The sequence below is a fragment of the Megalops cyprinoides genome, chromosome 16, assembly GCF_013368585.1.
Source record: "Megalops cyprinoides isolate fMegCyp1 chromosome 16, fMegCyp1.pri, whole genome shotgun sequence".
NCBI lineage: Eukaryota > Metazoa > Chordata > Actinopteri > Elopiformes > Megalopidae > Megalops > Megalops cyprinoides.
In genome coordinates this window covers 14,785,366-14,806,288 of record NC_050598.1, presented here as the reverse complement: position 1 = coordinate 14,806,288, position 20,923 = coordinate 14,785,366, and the positions used below count along the sequence as shown (strand labels likewise).

At 37.0% G+C, this 20,923-nt stretch overlaps 1 protein-coding gene across 1 annotated transcript in view; it reads right to left on the bottom strand.

The window, feature by feature from the left end:
- The window catches only part of LOC118791225 (relaxin receptor 2-like), a 93,445-nt gene extending 72,898 nt beyond the window's left edge, over positions 1-20,547 (bottom strand). Inside the window, exons 1-3 of the mRNA XM_036548521.1 lie at positions 20,469-20,547; positions 18,825-18,981; positions 7,043-7,151 (exon numbers count right to left, since the gene is read on the bottom strand). Coding sequence (XP_036404414.1) covers positions 7,043-7,151; positions 18,825-18,981; positions 20,469-20,547 — 345 coding nt within the window. The remainder of the gene's footprint in view (positions 1-7,042; positions 7,152-18,824; positions 18,982-20,468) is intronic.
- Between the last annotated feature and the right edge of the window lie 376 nt (positions 20,548-20,923).

Sequence of the window (20,923 nt, the reverse complement as noted above, 5' to 3'; positions counted from 1 at the left end):
AGTATTGATTATATGATGTTCAGTTATACTGTATGTTTGCAAACTGAGAGAGGAAAAAAAAATAGCTAGAAAAACCAAATGCAATTCTAAATAGTCAATACCTTGCAACAAGAGCTTCATTTGCGAACCTTACAAGACTCGAATGTTAAATGACAAATACACAGCAGATTGTATTCAGCATAGTAGTAATAATAATAATAATAATAATACTAATAATACTAATAATAGTTGCTGCTGCTGTTTGTGCTGCTTGTTTTCTGTTATTTCTTCCATGCATGCTGAGGAGAGTGAAGACAATGTGTTAACTCACTAACTTCCACTTCCATTCCACTGAATGCTCTGCTTTCTTGCAGCAGTAAGATCTTAAAATCCACTGTTGGCTGTGTTGAACAAAAAAAAAAAATCCAAAGTGATTGGAGAGAACGCAAAGAAGAAAGCAAAGAAAAATCACGAGAGTTCTTCCAGTTGCAAGGGGAGCAGTGCTTCTACCGTGTAGGATGCACTTCTTAAATATTTGGTGGCTCGGAGGGTAAGTGGCTTCCTCTTTGTTTGTGTTATGTCCCTTTCTGTCGAGGGCTGTATGTGTAATGCTGCAGACCTCAGTCCAAGGGACACTTACATCAATCTTCTAAAGAATTTCAGCAAATTTCATCTCTTTTAGTTAAAATTATTTTTGGTCAGAGGGATCAGTTAACTAAATGTAATACATTCTGAATCTAAATGTAATACATTCTGTGTTGTTTATTTAAACACATCGTGCAGGCTTCCAACATGGCTCTTGTATAATATTTAGTTCATATATGTCAAATAAATCAGACTGCCATGGAAAGAACACATTAAAACATTTTGTCTAAGTTATGACCAGAAGTAAAACAAGCTGAAATTTGTTTCTGAATTCACAGTATTGTGTTGTTCTTCCATGTGACTGCAGAATTGACCTCTGTAAATGTACAAATATCACATCGGAAAAGAGAATCAGAACTTGTATTTAATTAATGAAGGCTATACCCCGACCTATATTACAAAGTGCAGAAATCAGTTGTTGCATATGGAAGTAGTGCATTACTCCCTCACATATTGGGGCAGCAGCATGGAGGAGTTTTAAGACTGCAAGTTTGAACTGCGATCCGGCACAGCCATTGCGCTCTTGACAAATGCACTTAACCCAATGCACCTCTGTAAAATATTAAACCATTTAAGGAGGTCGAGTGTAAAATGTAAGCCTCCCAGGATAAGGATGCCTGCTCAGCAAATAAATAAATAATGCAATGCATATGTTTACAGATTTCGATGTATTGCATGTAGGTGCACAGTTCATGTTTCAGTTCTTTGGCAGCATGTGCTATTTCAAAGTCCCTTAAAAAAGCTTTTACGTACGCCAAAGAAACCTAGTATGTGAATGTTTTATTTATAAGCTGGTTATTTTCTATCAATATGGCATTAGCTAAGTAAGATTTCGGTTTGATTTGTGAGATTTTTTTGAACACACCTATAGTTTCCTTGTTGGTGGGGTGCGTTAAACAGACCAGAGAAGCTCATATGATGTGGACATGTCTCTGACCCACAGAGACCAAACAATGGAACCAATCCCTGTCTGCCGCCTGTATTCATGGTTCTGCGGTGGCAGAGATTGTACAGCCAAGCCCCACTGTCTGCAGGCTTTGCAGGCCTTAAAAGGGGACAACCACATTAATTAGTTAACAAACTAGCTCATTAGATAGAGCGTGCAGAGTAAGGCCATTGTGCTAATGGGATCTGCTGTGGTGGTGCCACTCTGGCGTCAATGCCATTGAGCTGTATCTGCTGAGGTAATTAACTGTGAAATTTAAGACAAAAAAGAACTCTGTGACCTAAATACAGACATTCCTATTTTTTCAGTGTGATATTATTTGAATGATTAATCTAAATACAAATTGTCTTTGTTACCATATACAACACATTTTGCAACATTATGCACTTGCAATATAGTGTGATTCATGCTATTACATATATTTTCATTCAGAAATCAGTTCAGACGCTTAGATACTTGACCATGTAAAACATCTTATACTGTAAACATAATGCTAACAAGAATGACAACTATAGCTGCTTTTTTGAGGAGCAGTAAAGCAAAGGTGAGTTATCTGTCATTGTCTTAGTCTGAAGACATGGAACAGCTTTTTATAATGCTATGTTATTTAAGCTGTCAAAACAGATTATGTGAATATCTAAATAAATTGCTTCATGAATTTAGATGTCAGGCACCACAGGACTCATCATTCATAAACTGCAGCTCACGTCCTGTGCTTTTCACATATTAGATAGTATTCTATTGACTGTCATCTTCACAGCCTGAAGTCATGACAATACATAATATTTCCAAGACAATAGCATTGATTTTTTTTTTTTTTTTGGAGAGAGTAGCTATGATTTCCAACTAATGGCTGTGAGACAGGAAAAGTAAAAAAGGGCACATTCGTCATCCAAACTGGATGAAAAAGGAGGGTACACCAAGTAGATCAGTGACCTGTTTCATGTAGCAAACTCTTAAGTTAAGCTTTTCTTAAATTTGCTGCCATAAGCTTGCAAATACTGGCTAAATTTAACAAGTTAACTCAAGTCAGTGTTCAATGATCAGAATAATTGCACATGCCCATTTGAGTGCTGCTAGTCAAATCCTCTACCAAGTTCCTATGACAGAGCTTCATATTTCAGTGTGGGTGAACAGAAATGTTAATGGAGCTCTATGAAGAGTACAAAACCACAGTAATGGTGAAAAGTAATATATAGCAGCTGCTGCTAGAGCCAGAAAGGAGATTTGGCAAAAAATGCTGGCAAGTTAAATGTGTAAATGAAATCAAAGGCTACAATATCAATAAATGGGCTAAGAGATCATCATGAATGTGACGCTAAAATTAAATATTGATTTATGCTGTGCTGCTTTCAAAAGTATCTTAGGCTATTTGCATATTTGATTGTGCACTGAATGCAAGACCATTGGGCATAAAGAAATGTTAGTTCATGGTCTTAACTCATTATTACTCATAATTACATTTATGTGTAAATTTCAGGCACGTTACATAAGTGTAATGTGCCTGAAAGTACTAATAGAATAATACAGATTAGATTGCATGGATTACCTACGATAGTTTAAACACCTTCATTGATGAAATGTACTGCACAGGGCATTTTTGAATGCAGCATTACCTTCAATGTCTCCATGTCTTCAATGTCTTTTCAATGTATACTTTCCATATGGCACGGTACACCACTGCTTTGCTGAGGTTCTCAACATCTCAGACTGAATATTACAAACTGATGTTTGCTAAAAAGCACAGCCAAGACACTGTTATTGTAAGTGAAAAGTTGCAAGAAGTAATGTTGGCAATGTACAGATCTAGAAAATTGCTAAGGTATATTATACCCTCATGGGTGAAGTAATATTGCTCATAAAGGTAATATCTGAAAAATGTAATGGATCCTAATGATCTGTAAAAGATCTCATTTTTTAGCTTGCTTGGTAGCAGGTTTGGGCAAATGTAGGTATGGTAAATTAGCAATATGTTGCTATGATAAATTAGTCAGCTAGCTTGCCTCATGACATGGGTTAACCTAACTTGACATCTCACTGGGAACATCTTACTAAAGTTAGCCAGCTAACTCAGTAATCCTGCTTTGTGAAACAGGCCCCACTGAGAAAATAGAGAGAAAAAAAAACTTTCAACATTGTTATTGAAGCAGTATTGTGTTTATTATCTACTGTAAATTAAAAAATAAAAATGTGGAAAGAAGTATACACGTGGGAGCTGAAAATAATTCTCAATTCTCAACATATAGACCTGTTTGATCATGTGGAACATAATGTTCCTGAGGTGAAGGGTCTACTTTCCTTTGCCACTGTCATTTTCATTGCTGACTGGCATCTATCAGAGGAGAATAAAAGCCCTGCCTTAGTTAAACTAAAATAACTTCACCCTTGTTATTTGCAAACAAAGCAACCTCTTTGGGTTGTGCAGTTCTGTCATGTTAATGTGTGTGAAGGGCTTTCCAGCTTTGTTCTTTATAGCTTGACGGAAAAATAAATTGCACTACCTGAACGATCATTCAGTTGTTTTGCAAAAACTCTCAGCCCACACAAATGTCTTTTTTTTTCTTTCCTTTTTTTTATTTGCAGTAAGCCACATGTGAAGAGGCAGAATGGAAAACATTAAGTATGTTAATGAACTGATGTATCTGGCATTATTGGATGTTATTGGGATTGTTTTTTGATCTTGGTAGATGCCCAGAGTGAATGAGGGTCACACATTTTTCTTTAAATGTGTGATTTCATCTCCTCCTCTGGAAACCTGCAGATTAATTTAAATTGCTGTGGAGCAAAATTACAGAATATTATTGTAGTAATAATTACCCCCCCCCCAACTCTACCATTGGCACTAAGCTATTGTGCATGCGCTGAAACTGACACGTACAATGCATGCATCATTTTCAAAAGGAAATCAAACTTATTATAAAATACTTTTAAAATTAAATTGCTGCTATTAGATCTGTAGCTTATTCAGAAAGTAGGCTTCAACCATTTCAGATGAAGTTGATGTCATAACTATTTTGACATGCAGCTTTGAGCAAGTATATTGTATAATTTTTATATCAAGACCTTTGTGTGATTTGTTTTTAGACCATTATGCCAGAATATCCTTTTATGACTTAGCAGTAGTGTGCTATGTGCTCTATACCAAAGCTACTGTATCTAAATTTTGGTTATAGTCCTCTAACTGTTGGCACTCACTGTCATATCAGGTATGGCATCAATGTTGCAGTGTTCGCACCAACTGGTGCAGCTAATAGCATCTGCCAAACTAAAACTATGAAATCGTGAAGTTTATGCAATGGCGTGTTCTCGTATAATGGCAGGTTGCCAAACCAGGCAAAATGTAAACTCAATTAAGGCCTGTCAGGCCTTTGTAATGGCTCACATGGAGGTACAGTTTTTTGAAGTAGTTAGCTATTGTTTTACAGGTGGATCCCAGCCATGTAAGTTTTATTCTCTGCCATTGTTAGTAGTCTACTGGTCTACAGAGCACTGGTCTGACTAGTAGTCAACTGTTTGTGACCACTAGAGACTACAAGAGAGAGAGTAAATGGTTCTCTGTGTTGTATGCACACGTTTTGAATGACCACCTTAAATTGTTTTGTTTTGAAAAAGAAATTATTTCTACTGCAAACTTAACACACCACATTTGTTATTCAGCAATTTGGAGATGTGATTGCTTCTCGTAATGACTCTTATTTAGTCATTATGGCAAGCTTCATGCACAATACTTTGCAAAAGAAAGTGCAGCTCATAGCCCTTCCTTGTGCCAAGAAAAACAGCAGTAGTTCAGTGTGTTTTTTTATGCATTTTACCATTTAGGCTTCCACACACATATTGAGGCACAGAATCATGATTTGTCTCTTATTTCTGCTGTCATTCTACAACTTTCTTCTTTTTTGATCTGTAACTCCTCCCGCACTGACAGCATCAATGATTTATTCCTCTAGCTAATATTTTCCTGAGCATATGAGAAAAGATTAAAACACATACATACACACAGGAAACCTTACTGTGACAGCAGTAACCTCAGCTCTTTTAAATATGGAGCACAATATGCGCAGAAAGGCAGTGAAGCCTTTGAAATTCCTTAATTTTCAATGATATCAAGAGGGGCATGTCGGGGAAAAAAATGCTTTCAAATGCGCTGGGCATTCTCCGAATGAAATGTTCAATTATGCCACATTAGAAGAAGGAAAAAGTTAAATTAATACTAAAGAAAATGTCATCCCTTACATGTTTTGTGACTCCCATTCCTCTGAGGACATGGGGGGGGGGACCAGCCCAACCTGCAACTGGTGAGTTTCAGTAACAGGAGAAGCAAGAAATACTTTTGTTTGTACTTTATTTTTCTTTTGATGTATAACATCACAGCAGCATATCAATGCAAAACGTTGTCCCCTCCCTAGTTTAAATGAAGTGGCACCAGATTCACATTAATATGTGGGACATTAGAGACTATATACAACTCAAACACTGTTGTCCCTGCTGTGTGTCATAAGGGTCATTAAATTCCACTTGTTGAACATTAAAGAAACTCAATTTCTCAAGCACATAAAAGCCAGTCTCAGAGGGCTCTATTTCTAGTGTTCTATAATGCCTGTGAAAGTGCATTTCTGTGATTTAAGGTACCCCAAAGCCACTATAAAACCTTTAGTATGGCAGCCAGAAAATGTTGGAATGGAAGCTTATTTTGGCAAACGCCGCTGTCCTTTCGACCAATATGCTGAGCAGCCCAATACCAGGCCCAATTCTTTTTTATTGATTTTGGTACAGCTGAGCTCCATTTATTATGCAAGCAGTGTTAAGGTCAGAATTTCTATACAGTCGGAATTTTGGCAAGCTCCTGGGATATTTCAGATCAACACTTGACTATTAGAGTTTTGAAAATCAGTATGGAAATTCATCTGGACACCTAGATGAGAATTCACTCAAAACCACTGTACCATAAGGAAAACATGTAATTCATTCCAACCAAATAATACAATACTATCCCAGATTCATTTTTGTTCTATTTTTTTTTCTTCAAAAAGTTGTCACTTTACATGACACCCTATGCATCATGCAACAGTATTCACCCCTGACACTTTGAAATGAACATAGTTGTTTGGGTTGAAACTATTGAATTCTACATCAAAGCAATGACTCATAAGCCAGTTTTGATAAACCAGGGTATTAGTTTTTAATCTTTATTTTGCCTTCTATAAACAATAATCTTTAGCTGATGCGAACAAAAGGCATCTTAATTATTCATTGCACTTTAAATAACAGCTAGGTCACAGTAAGCCTTCATCATCTTTTGTTAATGAAACAATTTCATGCGTTTTATTTCCCACACTGATGTTCACACTTATTAAAAAGTCTTCCATCCTAAGCCTTGGTTGTGCCCCCTAGTGGCCATCCCCAGAAAGTCAGAGGGCCTGCTGCTGCTGCATAAGAATGCTTTGTTTTAGTTGCTAGCACTCCAGGCCTTACCATTCCAGCCACCACCAGGGCTCCAGGTAGAATCAAGCTCAGTTTGCCTGCAGGTGCATGATGGGAGGGATCAGCCCTGGCTGGGAGGTCCAGCTGCACCTGAGGCATACTGCAAGTGTGCCAATGCAAGTAGGACCACAAAACCTTCACAGTCCAGCTAACACTTTTCTATCACAATAGCACAAACTTATGGCCCCTCATAGAAAGTTTTTCAAAAGACAATAATTCCCCCTTTGTCTCGAACCCTACAAGGATGAGGATGACTTGAGGTATTAGCTTATTTTGCAGTTAATAACATGAGTAATCACTTTTGGGATAGGGTTAATTTTAAAGGAAAACCTAAGACACAGTAACTACATCTGAAACCAAGTAAAATGGTGCTTTAGGGTCCACAAGAAGGGTAAGTAACAGCAGCATAAAAGTAAGCTTTCCTAAATGGGGGCAAAGAAAAAGTGAGGAATCAGCTGTTCTGTCAAATGCGTTGCGTCAGGATGTACCACGTATTAATGACTCTTGTGTGTTGTGGTATTCTAATAGGTGAGGAGAATCTATGTGTTGCAGTGGAACACCATGAAAAGGAACCATTAATCTTTTGAAGTCTGTGTCCCTGTTTCACAGGTGTAGGCTAACAAACCGCCAGATCTCTATGGTCTTCTTCCAAAGCCAAATCATGTGGTTTCAAACCTCTACCAAATATCCTCCACAGTTGTTAACATTTTTACAAAAAACTGTAAAATGCACAAATTACATTTCTAAGAGCCAGTTTTGATTGCCAGAAAATTCTAGAATTGTATTTTTTTATTTAACATTACCCATTCAGACACAGTGAAAGTAAAGTGACAATGTAAACCTGGTGGCTAGAAATCCACAGTAAGAGTTTAAGGTTGTGTGCCCTATGACAGTATTTGCTCCCCTTATGCTAATGTTTTTCCATGTGATTTGAAATATAATGATTCAGTCTCTGTGCAGCTAATGGACTAACTCTATCAACTATGTTTGTTAGACACTCTAGACAAGAACATCTGTTAGACGAATAAATGTAAATGGTCAGATTACACACGCCCCGTCTGATTTCTTTTTTAAAAACATGTATTTCGAATATGCCTTTGTGCTTCTGTAGCCATCAAAAAATGTCAAGTCAATATTCACTGACTGAATATTATAGTTTGTAGTCAGATTGACACTGCTCAGCTGTGGGCTTTGATCTACACTTCATACATATTTTGCCACATGGACAACAATCAGTATCACTGTTTTGTGACAGCTGGACTTGGCATATCTCAATGTGGTGTCATTCGGGCTACAGACCACAGTGAGTTATTAATACTATGAGGAAAAAAAATCATATAGCTTAAAGGCTTCTGAATCTTTTAAGAGTTTGTAACTAATTTTCTTGAAAATATTTCTTCAGGAAAAAAGTTTTACATTTTTAATCTAAGTACTTGGGTGTGTATTCATCCCATTGTTGGCTGTCAGCATAACCCTTGAAATGGATTTCAACTTGCCCCTACAATTTAGGTAAGACACAGAGTGGATGTTACACAAAAAGGTTCCAGTTGGAAATGGATCATATTACTTTCAGACATTCATCCCCATCTCTTTGATGTTTTTAAGCACATGTGTTGCCTAAAATATATAAAAAAGATGTTAGAATGATAGTGATGAACAATTTTTATGGTTCTCAAATGAGAAAATAGTAAAATGGAACAATGACTTATGTATATAGATATATAGATCTATATATAGATACTATATTACTGAAACTCTACGCAAACAGACTTATGAGGATGACAGAGCTTCTGTGAAGATACACCCCTGGAAAACTTGATTTAAACTGTATACTGACTTCTGGACTGGGTCCAACTGTTTTCCATCTCTGCTTCTGTGCTTGTTTATATTTAGCTTGTGTAGCCTTTGGGCGCTGCCATAAAATGTCTTACCTTCCCTCCCTTGAATTTGCTAAGAGAACATATTGTAGAAGCTGTCACAGAGGCCACTGGGAGCCATTTGAAATCAAGAGGCATGAAAAATGAAGAATCAAGTAAATTCAGCAGATCTCTCACTGGTTCCCTCATTTCTTCCTTAGCCTGACTGACAAAATGGATTCTTACCTATTTGATATGGCACAATCAGACAATTGTATCTGTTCCCACCCAAATCTGCCTATCACAGTGAAGTATTCATAACCTGTGGTATGTTTATACTGATATTATGTTGAACCCAGAATTCCCTTTTACACCTTTTTACTGGAGTGATGTATGACCACTAAAACCTATAAGAATCTCATTTGTGCTTTTTGGAAAAAAATCAATCAAAAACTTCTTACAGGGATTCCAACAAATGATTTTTGAGGGCTACAAAAAAAGCCCATTTTTTCTCTCATGCCACTTGAGCATTCTCTCTACTATGTGTTAACTTACTGTGTTTTGGGTTGAACATGACTGAAATCATTCCTCTGAACAATGATTTCAATATCACTTGAAATCATTGTTCAGAGGTCTCTAAGATGTCAATCCTTTTATTTCTCCCAGGCTGTAGACCATGCTAAAGTATAACTGAAATGAAAGATTTGGCTGGAAGTGTTATCCTAAACCTATTTGGCTTTTTCTAGGAGACAAATGCTCATATAAATGTGGTATACTTGTATTTATAGGTACTGTCACAAGTTTGAAGCATGTTGTTGTACCAGTTGCTTAGCAAAGCAAAATTGTGCCAGTTCTACTTGGCATGCAGCATTTTTACAAATGAGAGCTTGCTTTGTGTGCCGACTGAAATGCCCAGAAAGAATTTATAAATGGTCCAGAGAATTGTATTCTTTTGAACTTACCATTATTTTCTAAACTAGATCTGTGTACATTGTCTGTGGACTAAAATAAGTACATTGATGTATCTTACGGGTTATACTGACTACATTTCCTTGAAATCCATATCAATACACTTAAGAGACATTTCATTCTACAATTTCATTCCTTAGTCACTATAGTTTGACCATGCAAAAGGATCCTGTCTTAAAAAGCAAATCTGCAGATCTTTCAAATACATGTTTTTTTTTTTTTTTCCTCCAAAAAGTTGGAAGACGTTCTCTTCAGGCTACATTGCGTTGACCATTTTGCTGCATATGTTATGTTGTTTTGTGATTCATTATCACAGTCTGTGAGGCAGCATCTGCAGAAAGCTGTGAAATCATGTATTTTTTCCGTGACATTCCAATCTGTTTTTTTATGCCACCACTGGCATGATTTTGAGGTTGCTTTCAAGCTTTGGTTCATTTCCACCATAGATTTTGACTGCCAGTCCATTTAAATCTCTACAGAAAACAAAATGAGTATTATATATTTCTCTTCCAGCTCTGCTTTTATTTTATTTTATTATTTTTTTTTTTTGCGTTTGTGTAAGGCCTGTTTCCACTCATGTCTCTCTGCTGTGGTGGCTGAACTCCGGTTCTGCAAAACTTGCACACCTTAGTCATTTATGTCATGGTTTGTCAAAGGAACATATTGTTGGACTGAACATTTTCTTCCAGCCCCTAAAGTAGTGCAATGGGGTCTGTACATCAATTTCATATACAGTACACATATAATAATACAATGTAGATGTATAATATATAGGCAGTCCCCATTTCTTGACAGTCCAGTTGGTAACGATCCATGTTTGCAACATTGATAAAAAAGCCCTCACAATGCCCTTATATACAGAATTCATAAAACATTCCCCCACAAAATCCAGCAAAGTGAGAGAGGCTGGGGAGCAAGAACGAGAATAAGAAACAGCCAGTGAGAGCATCAAAATAAAAAATAATGAATAAATAAAAATTTGAAAAGGCAACAAAATGTTTATTTATTTATTTTCATCCAGGGACTTAGTTTTAGCCTGTGCTCTTAAATTTATCTTTCATCCAGTGTACTCATGCTGACAATGTAAGGAGATTAGTTACATGCAGTACTGTCCCTGACAACCCTGTCTGTTTGTTCTGAATAGTTGCATTTGACCAAATGTTGATGTTGAAAGGTTAGTGTATGTTATAGAGAATGTTTGTCCGACATAACTTGTTGGGGGTGGGGGATTGGGGATAGGGGGTGCAAGAAACGTCATTGTGAGTTTTAATTTTAAAATTTTATTTAAACAAATTAAAGAAACATGTTACAATAAGAAGATAAAATGTTAAAATGGAACAAAGAAAGTGGTATGACAACAATTAAAGGAGACCGGTGCTACAAGATAGTCAAAAAAGCTAAGATGAAACCTTATCTCTACATAATGAGCAAGTCATAGTAAGAGGAAGCAGCTGTTTATAGCTTACGACAAGGAGAAGTGTTGGCCTTTTAGTATTTTTCCAGTGTGGATGATGTTTAGTATTCATTTACTATGTGTCTCTTGTGATAGATTAGCAGTTAAATTTAAAGTACTTTTAACTTTGTAACTACTATTAGTGTGTAATGTATGCTATAGATGGCACATGAATAAGGATTCGGTTTAAATGAGAACCACCTCTTTTGGAGTCCGTCATCTAAGAATGATGCACAAGATTAATATTCATGTCATTTCAGCATAAATAAAAAAGGAAAAAAAAAACAATAGATTGAGAGATTTAGTTTTTAAATCCAGGCAAAGAAGAGAAGCTTATCACACAGGTACAGAGGCATTGTGATTTTGACCCAGTTTTTAAGGGCCATTAAATGAAGGAGAATGGGGAGGTTGGACCAGTGTCTGGAGACAAAGGTACAGGTCCTACTATGCATATCAATAAATTATCATAATATGTAATGAATAGCTAAGGTGACTGCTCAGTCTCTGAAATCTAGCACAGACCAGTTGATGTGCAGCCAGGAAATGGAAAGTTGGCATTTCAAGTGACTCATTCTTTCCAAAGTGCACATGGCCTCCCAAAGGGCTTCAGTGAACTTATTTCCATATCTTGTCTGTGGCCCCGTGGATGTGTTATTGATAGGGGTATTAATTTAAACCTGTGGTGGGTAGGGCATTCTTATGCCAGCATGTGTTATCAAGCTTACAAAGGGTGGAAAGATACTGCTGTTTAATGTCTGTAATTATTATTATTTGGCTATATTGATGTATTTTTCTTTAATGCACATGACCGCTGGAATGGTCTTACATTTTCAAGGATTCTCAAATTTCTCGAAACTAATTTGTAAGAGGAAGCAAGTTTTTCGACATCAATATTTAAAGGAAAACATGATAAATCCAGAGTATTACTGAGAACAAAAACTAGGTTATGAAGTTTATCTAAAGGCAATTCAGCATCAGAGCAAATTATCAATGACAATGCAATGGTAGAACATGCATACCATTAACACACACACATGCACCGACACGCATACACACACACGCACACACCTCAGAGTTGACTACAAGAGAATGCTTCTACTTTACTATTTTTGCAAATGTTAAAATATTTGGTATTTTCCATAATAGTTGTAATGTACATGTTGTATGGTGCAAAATATGTTTGGGTAATTGAAGCTTGAGTGAAGGAGATTCATTAACTAATGAAATATCTGTAATAAATGAATCTTAATTTAATTCCATTTTGTGATACATGTTTATTATTGTAAAAATGATGTACTTCAGCTAAAATACTGTAGGCAATACCTGAATCAGCTCTCCTTAAAAACGCTCATGTTCTTCTTCATGTTTTATAAGTTGACTAGAACTCTATGTATTACATTGTGTGGACATAATACATAATACAGAACTCAGTTTGATCCAGATTTTTGCTGAAGGACAAAAGTGATTCCAGACTATGACATTAACTATGACCCGAAGAAAATGAGGTAAGGGAAATAACAATGCCACAACCACAAAAAAATCATTTTCTACAGTATGCATGGTGCACTGTGATTCTTTGTGAATAGGAAAGTTATATACCATTAAGTGACTAAGGTCATTTCAGCAATTCAATGTCTATTGACATTGAATTGCTGACTATTGACTATGTTTTGGGAAAGTCTTTAAAGTTTACTGGAAATTTTTGCTCTCCATAACCCAGGTCTCTTGACAAAATCCTTAAAATGCTCTCCTTATAATGTGTGATTTATGAGGTTGTCAAAGCAATGTCACCACTGTGGGTTAGTAATGGTTTTGTTCTAAATACTGCACAAACACCTTTGTAATTTGTAAAGACCTTCAAGAGGTAGGGTCTCCAATGTGTGGTGTGTGATCCCTCTATAAATAAACCCTACAGTCGAGATACAACACTCTTTAACTTTCACACGTGGTTGCTACACCATCCACTAGTGTTGTTTCACCGTGTGGGAGTCTTCTCTCCTGCTGTCTCTCTTTCTATTCCTATCTCTCACTCATTAAATAGAAATAAATTGTGACATGTGAGGTAATGTTTGACATTTTGTGATATTGTAGGAGAGCTGTGAGTAATGTTAAACAGGGGTGAGCATCGGTCGAGGTCTCCAGTTTGGCGACCTCACCTCCCCCTTGTGCCCTGATGACTCTTCCACCCCCACAGTCATGCTAAATTTCCAGCAACTTCCTTATCAGTAGCTAAATATTCAATGACGGGTTGATTCCTGTTTGTCTCTCGCAGTCTATCTGAATCTTGACATCATGAAATACCCTCCCTCACCTCGCCCCATGTCATTGTTTTGACTGCAGTCTGCAGTCATTTTCATCCCTTGTGCAAGACAGTTCTTGATCTGAAGACCATCACTTTATATGAAGCCTCTTATTAGCTTCTAGGCTACCATGTTATCCCTATTAGGCATATTGTTAGATGTTGTTAGAAGTCACACACATAAATAGTTTGTATTATTGTAAAATAATCCTGTTAATTATGTGTCATCACAAAGTAACTTGCAGCCAGGATGATTGTGATTAATCATGCTACTACTGTACAGTGCCCAAGTGTTACTACTGTATATGAGTTCCATCATGTATTCATCCATCAGGGTGATTCTGCATGAAGTTTGATTAAACCATACAGTAAACAAAAATATATACCACTACCTTCAATTTTTGCAGAACAAGGAATCATACACCAGAATAACAATGTAAAGATTGGAAAATTGATTTTAGGCCTTGCTCAAAGTGAAAAGCTAGATGGATCATACAGTACATGCTAAATGTGATTTTTTTCCCACATATTTCAGTTTCAGTGGGAGTAGGATGGGGGTAACCATGAAAATGTTCATGGTCTGTTACATATCAAGACGATGGTGAGAGATATTTTCCATCAAAGCTCTGAAATAGCATTCTTGTTTTTCAGTATAATAGCAGCATTGTGGTTTAGGTCATATGAATTCCAACATCATGGCTGTAATACCAGCAGGAATATCCGATGTTGTTGAAGAGCCAAAACATTTGTTTCTCCCTGGCAGTGTCTATTTAGAATGTCAAGAAACTGAATAAAAGGGATGAGATTTTCTCAAATGAGCACAGACCCAGCTACCCAGGCTTTGTTTATAATTTGTGGTGTGTAGATCTTTTAATAATGAGGATGAAAAAAAGTCTTAATGTATGATTGTGAATGCATCAGTGAATATCAATGTTAAGTTAATCCTTTCGCTCCCCCATATAAACCTTTAAACAGAAACAGAAAGGATGAACATTTAAAGCAGAAACCAAATGCATGCTTACTTTTGAACATTTAAAGTGCAGACCAGCAAGAAATATTAATGTATACTAATACAAAGTATTACAAGAAAGACAGGGAAATGGACAATCCTGGAGTATGAGAGATTTTTATATTTGTACCCTTAATGACTTAATTGGGTCAATTATTAGACTGTTGATACATACTAATCATGCATTCTTCTTCTTATTATTATTATTATTAATGTGCATAAGCTTGCTTTAACTGTGTCTTATGTAACTTCAAGATATTATCAGATGTTGGAGTAATCCTTGTGAGCATATAAAAATGGCTGTAGTATATCACATACAACCAAAATAAATAAATAAGAGAGAAACCTTTTGTCTTACTTTCATATTTCTGTTGTTTGCTGCCATGTTTCATATTAAACTGGTATCGGAAAAGGCTTCTGAGTAGCTCAGTGGTTAAGGCACTGGCCTTGAGCACAGGCTGAGCCCTGTGGTCCAGGACCCAGTCAAATCATCAACTGATGATGACCAGGACCCCACACTGGCAGAAGAAATTCAGCCAGGGATGTGGATGAGTAGGCTGGCCAGAGTCGTCTTTGTCTCATTGCTCTTAGGCATCCTGTGATTCCCCAGTACTCACTCAGCTGTAGCTAGGTTTCTTGTATTTTAAAAAAAATAGCCATTGCCTAAATGTCAGTGTGTCAGATGATTGCATCTGACTCACTTCAGTGCTCCTGTACAGGTGCATTGCAGTGAGTTCAGTATACAATTAGTGATTTCAAAAGTGATTCAACAAGGAGTAGTATGATGGAGGAAAAGCACAGAAAAAGGATAGTAAGAAAATATAAGAAGAAAAAGAATTTGCTCATAAGTGGCTCAGGTGACAAAAGCACTTGTTTCACGTGCAGGCTGAGCCCTATGGCCCAGGCTTGATCTCAGTCTTGTCATCAGCCAGTGATGACTGATAGCCTACAGTGGCAAACAAAATGGCTTTGGGGATATAGGTTGGGTAGGTGGGTGTGTAGGTTAGCCAGAGGTTTGTCTATCCAGCTGCTCACTAGCAACCTCCACTGGTCAATCAGACACATGCTGTATGCCTGTATATACCTGCACATGAAGTGTCTTCCTCCGACTCATACCTGATCAAGACTGGCATGGGGGCTACGGTGCACAAAGAACATAACTTGACAACATCTGGTTTTTCAGATGAGCAGATGTGCTTTTCTGCACCCTCCTGGATTGTCGGTGGTGGTGATGCGATGACTGGGATGTCTGTGACTTAATTGGGCATACCAAGTTGGTTCTATGTATTTGTTGTGCCTCTACAGACTGCGCTTGCATGGGATATTAAATATTTCAGTCTACCCTGGCAGACAATGGCTTTATTGAAACGAGGAAACTGCCCTGTCTAAAGAATTGAGCTGTATTTAATTTAGATAAATTATTAAATACTTCAGCAAATATTATCATGAACAAACAAAGATGAATGGCTGTGGTTTATGGACAAAAAAAAATCCTCCCCCCCAAACTGGAATCATTGAAATTATTTTCTTCCTCTACAAATATAATACTTCCTGACAGATACACAGAAAAAAAAACCAAGATATTTATTACATAATCTTTCTTACAACAAATTTTCAACACACCAAACGCATGCTGTTATCAGCAGGTTGCAGAAAGCTTACAAAGCTTTTATTTTTCTTACTCAGAGGATATTTAAGAATGACAAATGCTGGATGGACAGAGAGGAAGCAAAGTGCAATCGAATGATTTTTGAGGGATTCTAATGGCTGGAGGGCTGAAAATAGGTACGAAGCAAAGTTTCAACAGACTTACTGAATTTCTTGTGTTTGAGAAACATAGATTTCTTTTGCACTCACTTAATGCATATTAGATTGTGTGTGTGTGTGTGTGTGTGTGTGTGTGTGTGTGTGTGTGTGTGCGTGTGTGTGTGTGTGTGTGTGTGTGTGTGTGAGATATGGCCATGTTATGTGTTCATTTAAAAGTGTATTGGAAGTCATTGTCAATAAGTTTCATAAGCAGAAGTGTATTCAATAACTCCCTCAGAGCTTTGGTCGAAATGATATGTTTCGGAAATTTGATAAAAAGAAACCAGCACTGTGATTCTGTCACAGCAATGCTGAAATCATTGGGAGATATGAAAATCTAAGAGGGTGAGGCAATATGAAAACACAACCCATTTGTCTATTATCAAGGTTATTCCACTAAAGGTTCCCATCTAAAGATTATTATTTATTTTATCTTTTGTAATTATGAAGGCCATAATTATGAGCTTGAGTCAAGTAAGCATCACTTCTATATATATTTAAATGGGTAAAAAAATGTACTGCCCATACTGGTCTTGAACTCATGGTGATGTTATTATCATCTTTTTAATATTTTATGGATTTAAAAATGATGCAATAATGGAGGCTATGTACTGAAAATGGGTTGATTCAAAAACAATGTGATAACTTCTGCAGTAATATTGAGTGAATCAATTGCGTTAGATCAATATGTTATTTCCTAGATAGGCCATTGTCCTAACTGATTGGAATATATTTTTTTATATTAGTGAATTAATATGAAGTGTATCATTATAAATCTGTAATTACCATGGCCATTTATGAATGGTCACATAGGGTTATGACAATCTACATAGGGGTGGATTCAGCTGTGTCTGATAGCTACAGTACCTTTTGTGAGATGTACATCAGGCAATTGGTTAAATCCACATTGGAATGTTACACTGATCTCTGAGGGGGTGAGAGTTCTTGACATGAATCATACGTCCATATTGTCTAGAGGGAACTAGCATGGCTGTATAAAGAAGTAAAGCCAAAGGAAAATGTATTTTTTAGCTGGCCTTGAATGATCATTTACTTGGTGTGGGTTTGGTGTGCTTTGGATGTCTGCTCATTGTTTCCCTAGACTTCATTTTCAAATACTCCACTTAGAGGTAAAATTATTAGCTAAGTATGTTTCTTTTTCAAATAAAAGACAGATATAATTGTACAATTAATACCAGTACAAATGAATCAGTGTTTTTTTTTTTTTTTTTTTTTTTTGCATAGTCTACCTTTTCACAAATCAGTTTTTTTTTGGATTACTGTTCAAATGCACGAAAATAAATTGGTATTCATTTTTAATAATCGGTAAGCTGTGATTAATGAAGAAATAAATGATTTAGGCATACAGAACTAGAGGGTAATCCAGAGCTTTTTTCAGGGGTAGGGGATTAAATTCTTCAAATATTCAATATTATGAGCCATAGAATATTTGAATTTCTTTCTACCTGAAATCCACATCCCTAATAAATTGCATAGTGCGGTGTAGAATGGTAGCTAAATGCTATCACCACGCTGGGCTGTCCTTTTAAGTTGAGTTTCCTTCACCTGAAAATTAAGATATCACTAGGGCTGTCAAGGCAACAGTCCATAGTCACCGGTCACTGTCCTCTCCTCTTCTTCTACATTGTCTACATTGTCTATTACATTATTTCCATTCACAGTGTCTTTCCGACAACTGACAAGGCCATCCTGCATGTCAACAGTATGTGACTTTAAATCGAGACAAGATAACCCTCCTTAAAACAAATTCACTTTGATGCAGGTTGTTTGACAGTAATCAAATCATTTTTCTTGGTATTTTGTAAAGGACCATCAAAACTGTACTGTAATTCAGCCAGTAAGGTAAAGGACAGATTGTCTTCCCCAAACACTTCTGGTGTGAGGTGAGGAATGGATATATGGAAGTATTTACATTGTCTTAAACCCGTCCAAAATTCTTTTTCTTTCTGCCAAGTGAAACAAATTGTCTTAAATGAAGGCTTAAGAGGTGATGTACATCTTTGAGTATGTCGATTTCAGAGGTTTAAAATTACTTTGTTGTAGTCTGTCTCTGATTGCCTCTGGTGGCATTTTCAATTTATTTCTCTGACAGGTTCTATCCTAGACACCTTGAGTCAGCTTTGAAAGAGGTGGCTTTACAAACTCAATCTGCAAATGTGCTTTTTCCTTGTTTATTATTTCCTTTGTTTGGAATTTATATATATATATATAATATATATTTGCTTATGTATTCTCAAGATTTACTCTGATTATGTGAAGGGACTAAAATACACACACACCCATTTACATCAATATCATTCTTAAGCACGCCGGTTTGGGTTGGCACATCATTAAACAAAGAGGGGTACGCTTGTACTAACTGAAGCACGTCCGCCTGCTGCAGGGCATCTAGGTGAGTGAGGTGACGGGGGAACTCCTGTAAAGCGGCAGAATTCTGCAGCCTGGCACACTGCTCCGGGGCGTTCCGCAGCACGAGACCATCCCCGTCCTCGCTGACAGCCAACACCGGGACAGCTACTGCGGAGGGGACAGAAGCGTCCACATCCGGACACGGAAGCAATGTAGGGGAGCACGATATATTTACAATATTTACAAGACGATATACAATGACAAACATTCACAGGGAAAAAAAAGGGGGGAGAGAGGACAACAGACGGTGCCAAAGAAAAGAAGGGGGAGCTTTCAGGGCACACACCACTGTTTTTCCCATTTTTTTCTTCAAGTTTTAAAGCAAAATACATAACCTTTTATATCAACTGTTTTTAATATGTTTCACTTTGTGTTTCATCAGGTTTGTACTTGATGAAAGGGAAATGCATTGTTCACAGCTCTATGAATTGTGCGTTAAGATTTTCAGAAGTTTTACTGAGGCTCTGGCAATGGTGCTGTTCATTTTTTTTGATTTTCCAGGTTTGCCGCCCCTGGCATACAATATAAGTAGGATTGCATGACTCAATTTATATTGGTAAACATTGGTAAATGCCATTTTGAACTCCAGCTACACCACAGAAATGTCCTGATAGATTATATGTAGAAATGGAAAGAGCCACCAAACTTGTCACGGCTCCTTTTCTCATATGGAAAGAAATCGCTTGACATGAAGAAACAGAAAACATACTTTTCAGTAATTGTTCATTCTTGTTTGACAAAATTCAAAATAGAAATAATACAACTATATTCAGAAATGACGACTCCAGTGTCACCACTTCAAGTCAACTCAAGACTTGAGACTCGAGTCAGACTCTAGATTACAGACTCATGAACAATGAATTGAACAGGGAATATGTAATAAAATAATACCATTTAAACAAATAAACTTTCATTTTCAGGGAAAAGATGTTCTATTTTTAGTTAGCGCTCTGTCACATTTCCCGGAATGGACTGCTATGCTAGGTCATTCGGTTGAAGCATGACCATAATTGAGCATACAGAATCTCCGCCCCAGCTCTGCTCACTAATCCAATGAATGGTGAGAGCCTGTTCTAACAGGGTTGCCACCAAACACTACAAGTTCTACAAGTTTAAAAGTAGAAATGTGTATGACACCTAGTTACATGGGATAGATAATTAAATAGCAATCCAACTAGCTAAGCTACGCAGACCAGGCCATACAAATACCAAATTTTCAGAGTGAATATTTATCTAGTAAATATGCCAAGATTAACATTAGTAACATTATAATATAGTCTGTGATAATACAATAAAAAAGAAATAAAAAGAAAGTGTTATGTCCACGCCCTAGCGAGTGGGTCATAATGGCAAATCATTTATCCCGAGATTTCTTTAGTTTGTTATTTCGTTATATATTAGTTATTAGTTTAGTTAGTCTATAGCATTCATTTAGAGACACAGAGGCTTTGCACCTAGAATGGTGATTTGGAAGGGAAATTGGGACGACGCCCTCTGCCCTGATTGGGGCGTTGGTCAGAAATGGGGAGGGCTTTTCTTTTTTTGAATGCCAGAGTGGTGGGAAAAGGGGGTGCGTGTGTGTATGAGAGACGCACCTGAGACCGGCCTGCCAGAAAAGCGGATACCCCAACTTTCTGACCTAGCCAGTTCCGTTTTCCCTTTCTGATGGGACATGCCGTGTTTTAAGAAAACGCTTTAAAAAAATTCTGAACGAGTAACGAGAGGACGCTGGAGATCTTTGCCGGCAGAGCGGCAGTTTGGGTTAGTCTGGTGACTGGTTTGGCGACCTGGCTGAGGTCACAGTTTTCGTTTCCAGCCTCACCATTCGGGGTCAGCCACCTTTTTGGTACAAGCAAAAGTATACCCCCTAGACAGTGAGGAAGCCATAACAGAAAGAAAGAAGGAAAGAAAGAAAAAAGAATTTCTTGTAAGGTGCAAAATATGCTGATTATTGTAGTAGAATCAAATGACTTGTCATATCAGGAGTACTTCACTAGTAGTTGTTACATTATACTGTATAGTATATTGTGTATAATGATGATGATGCTAA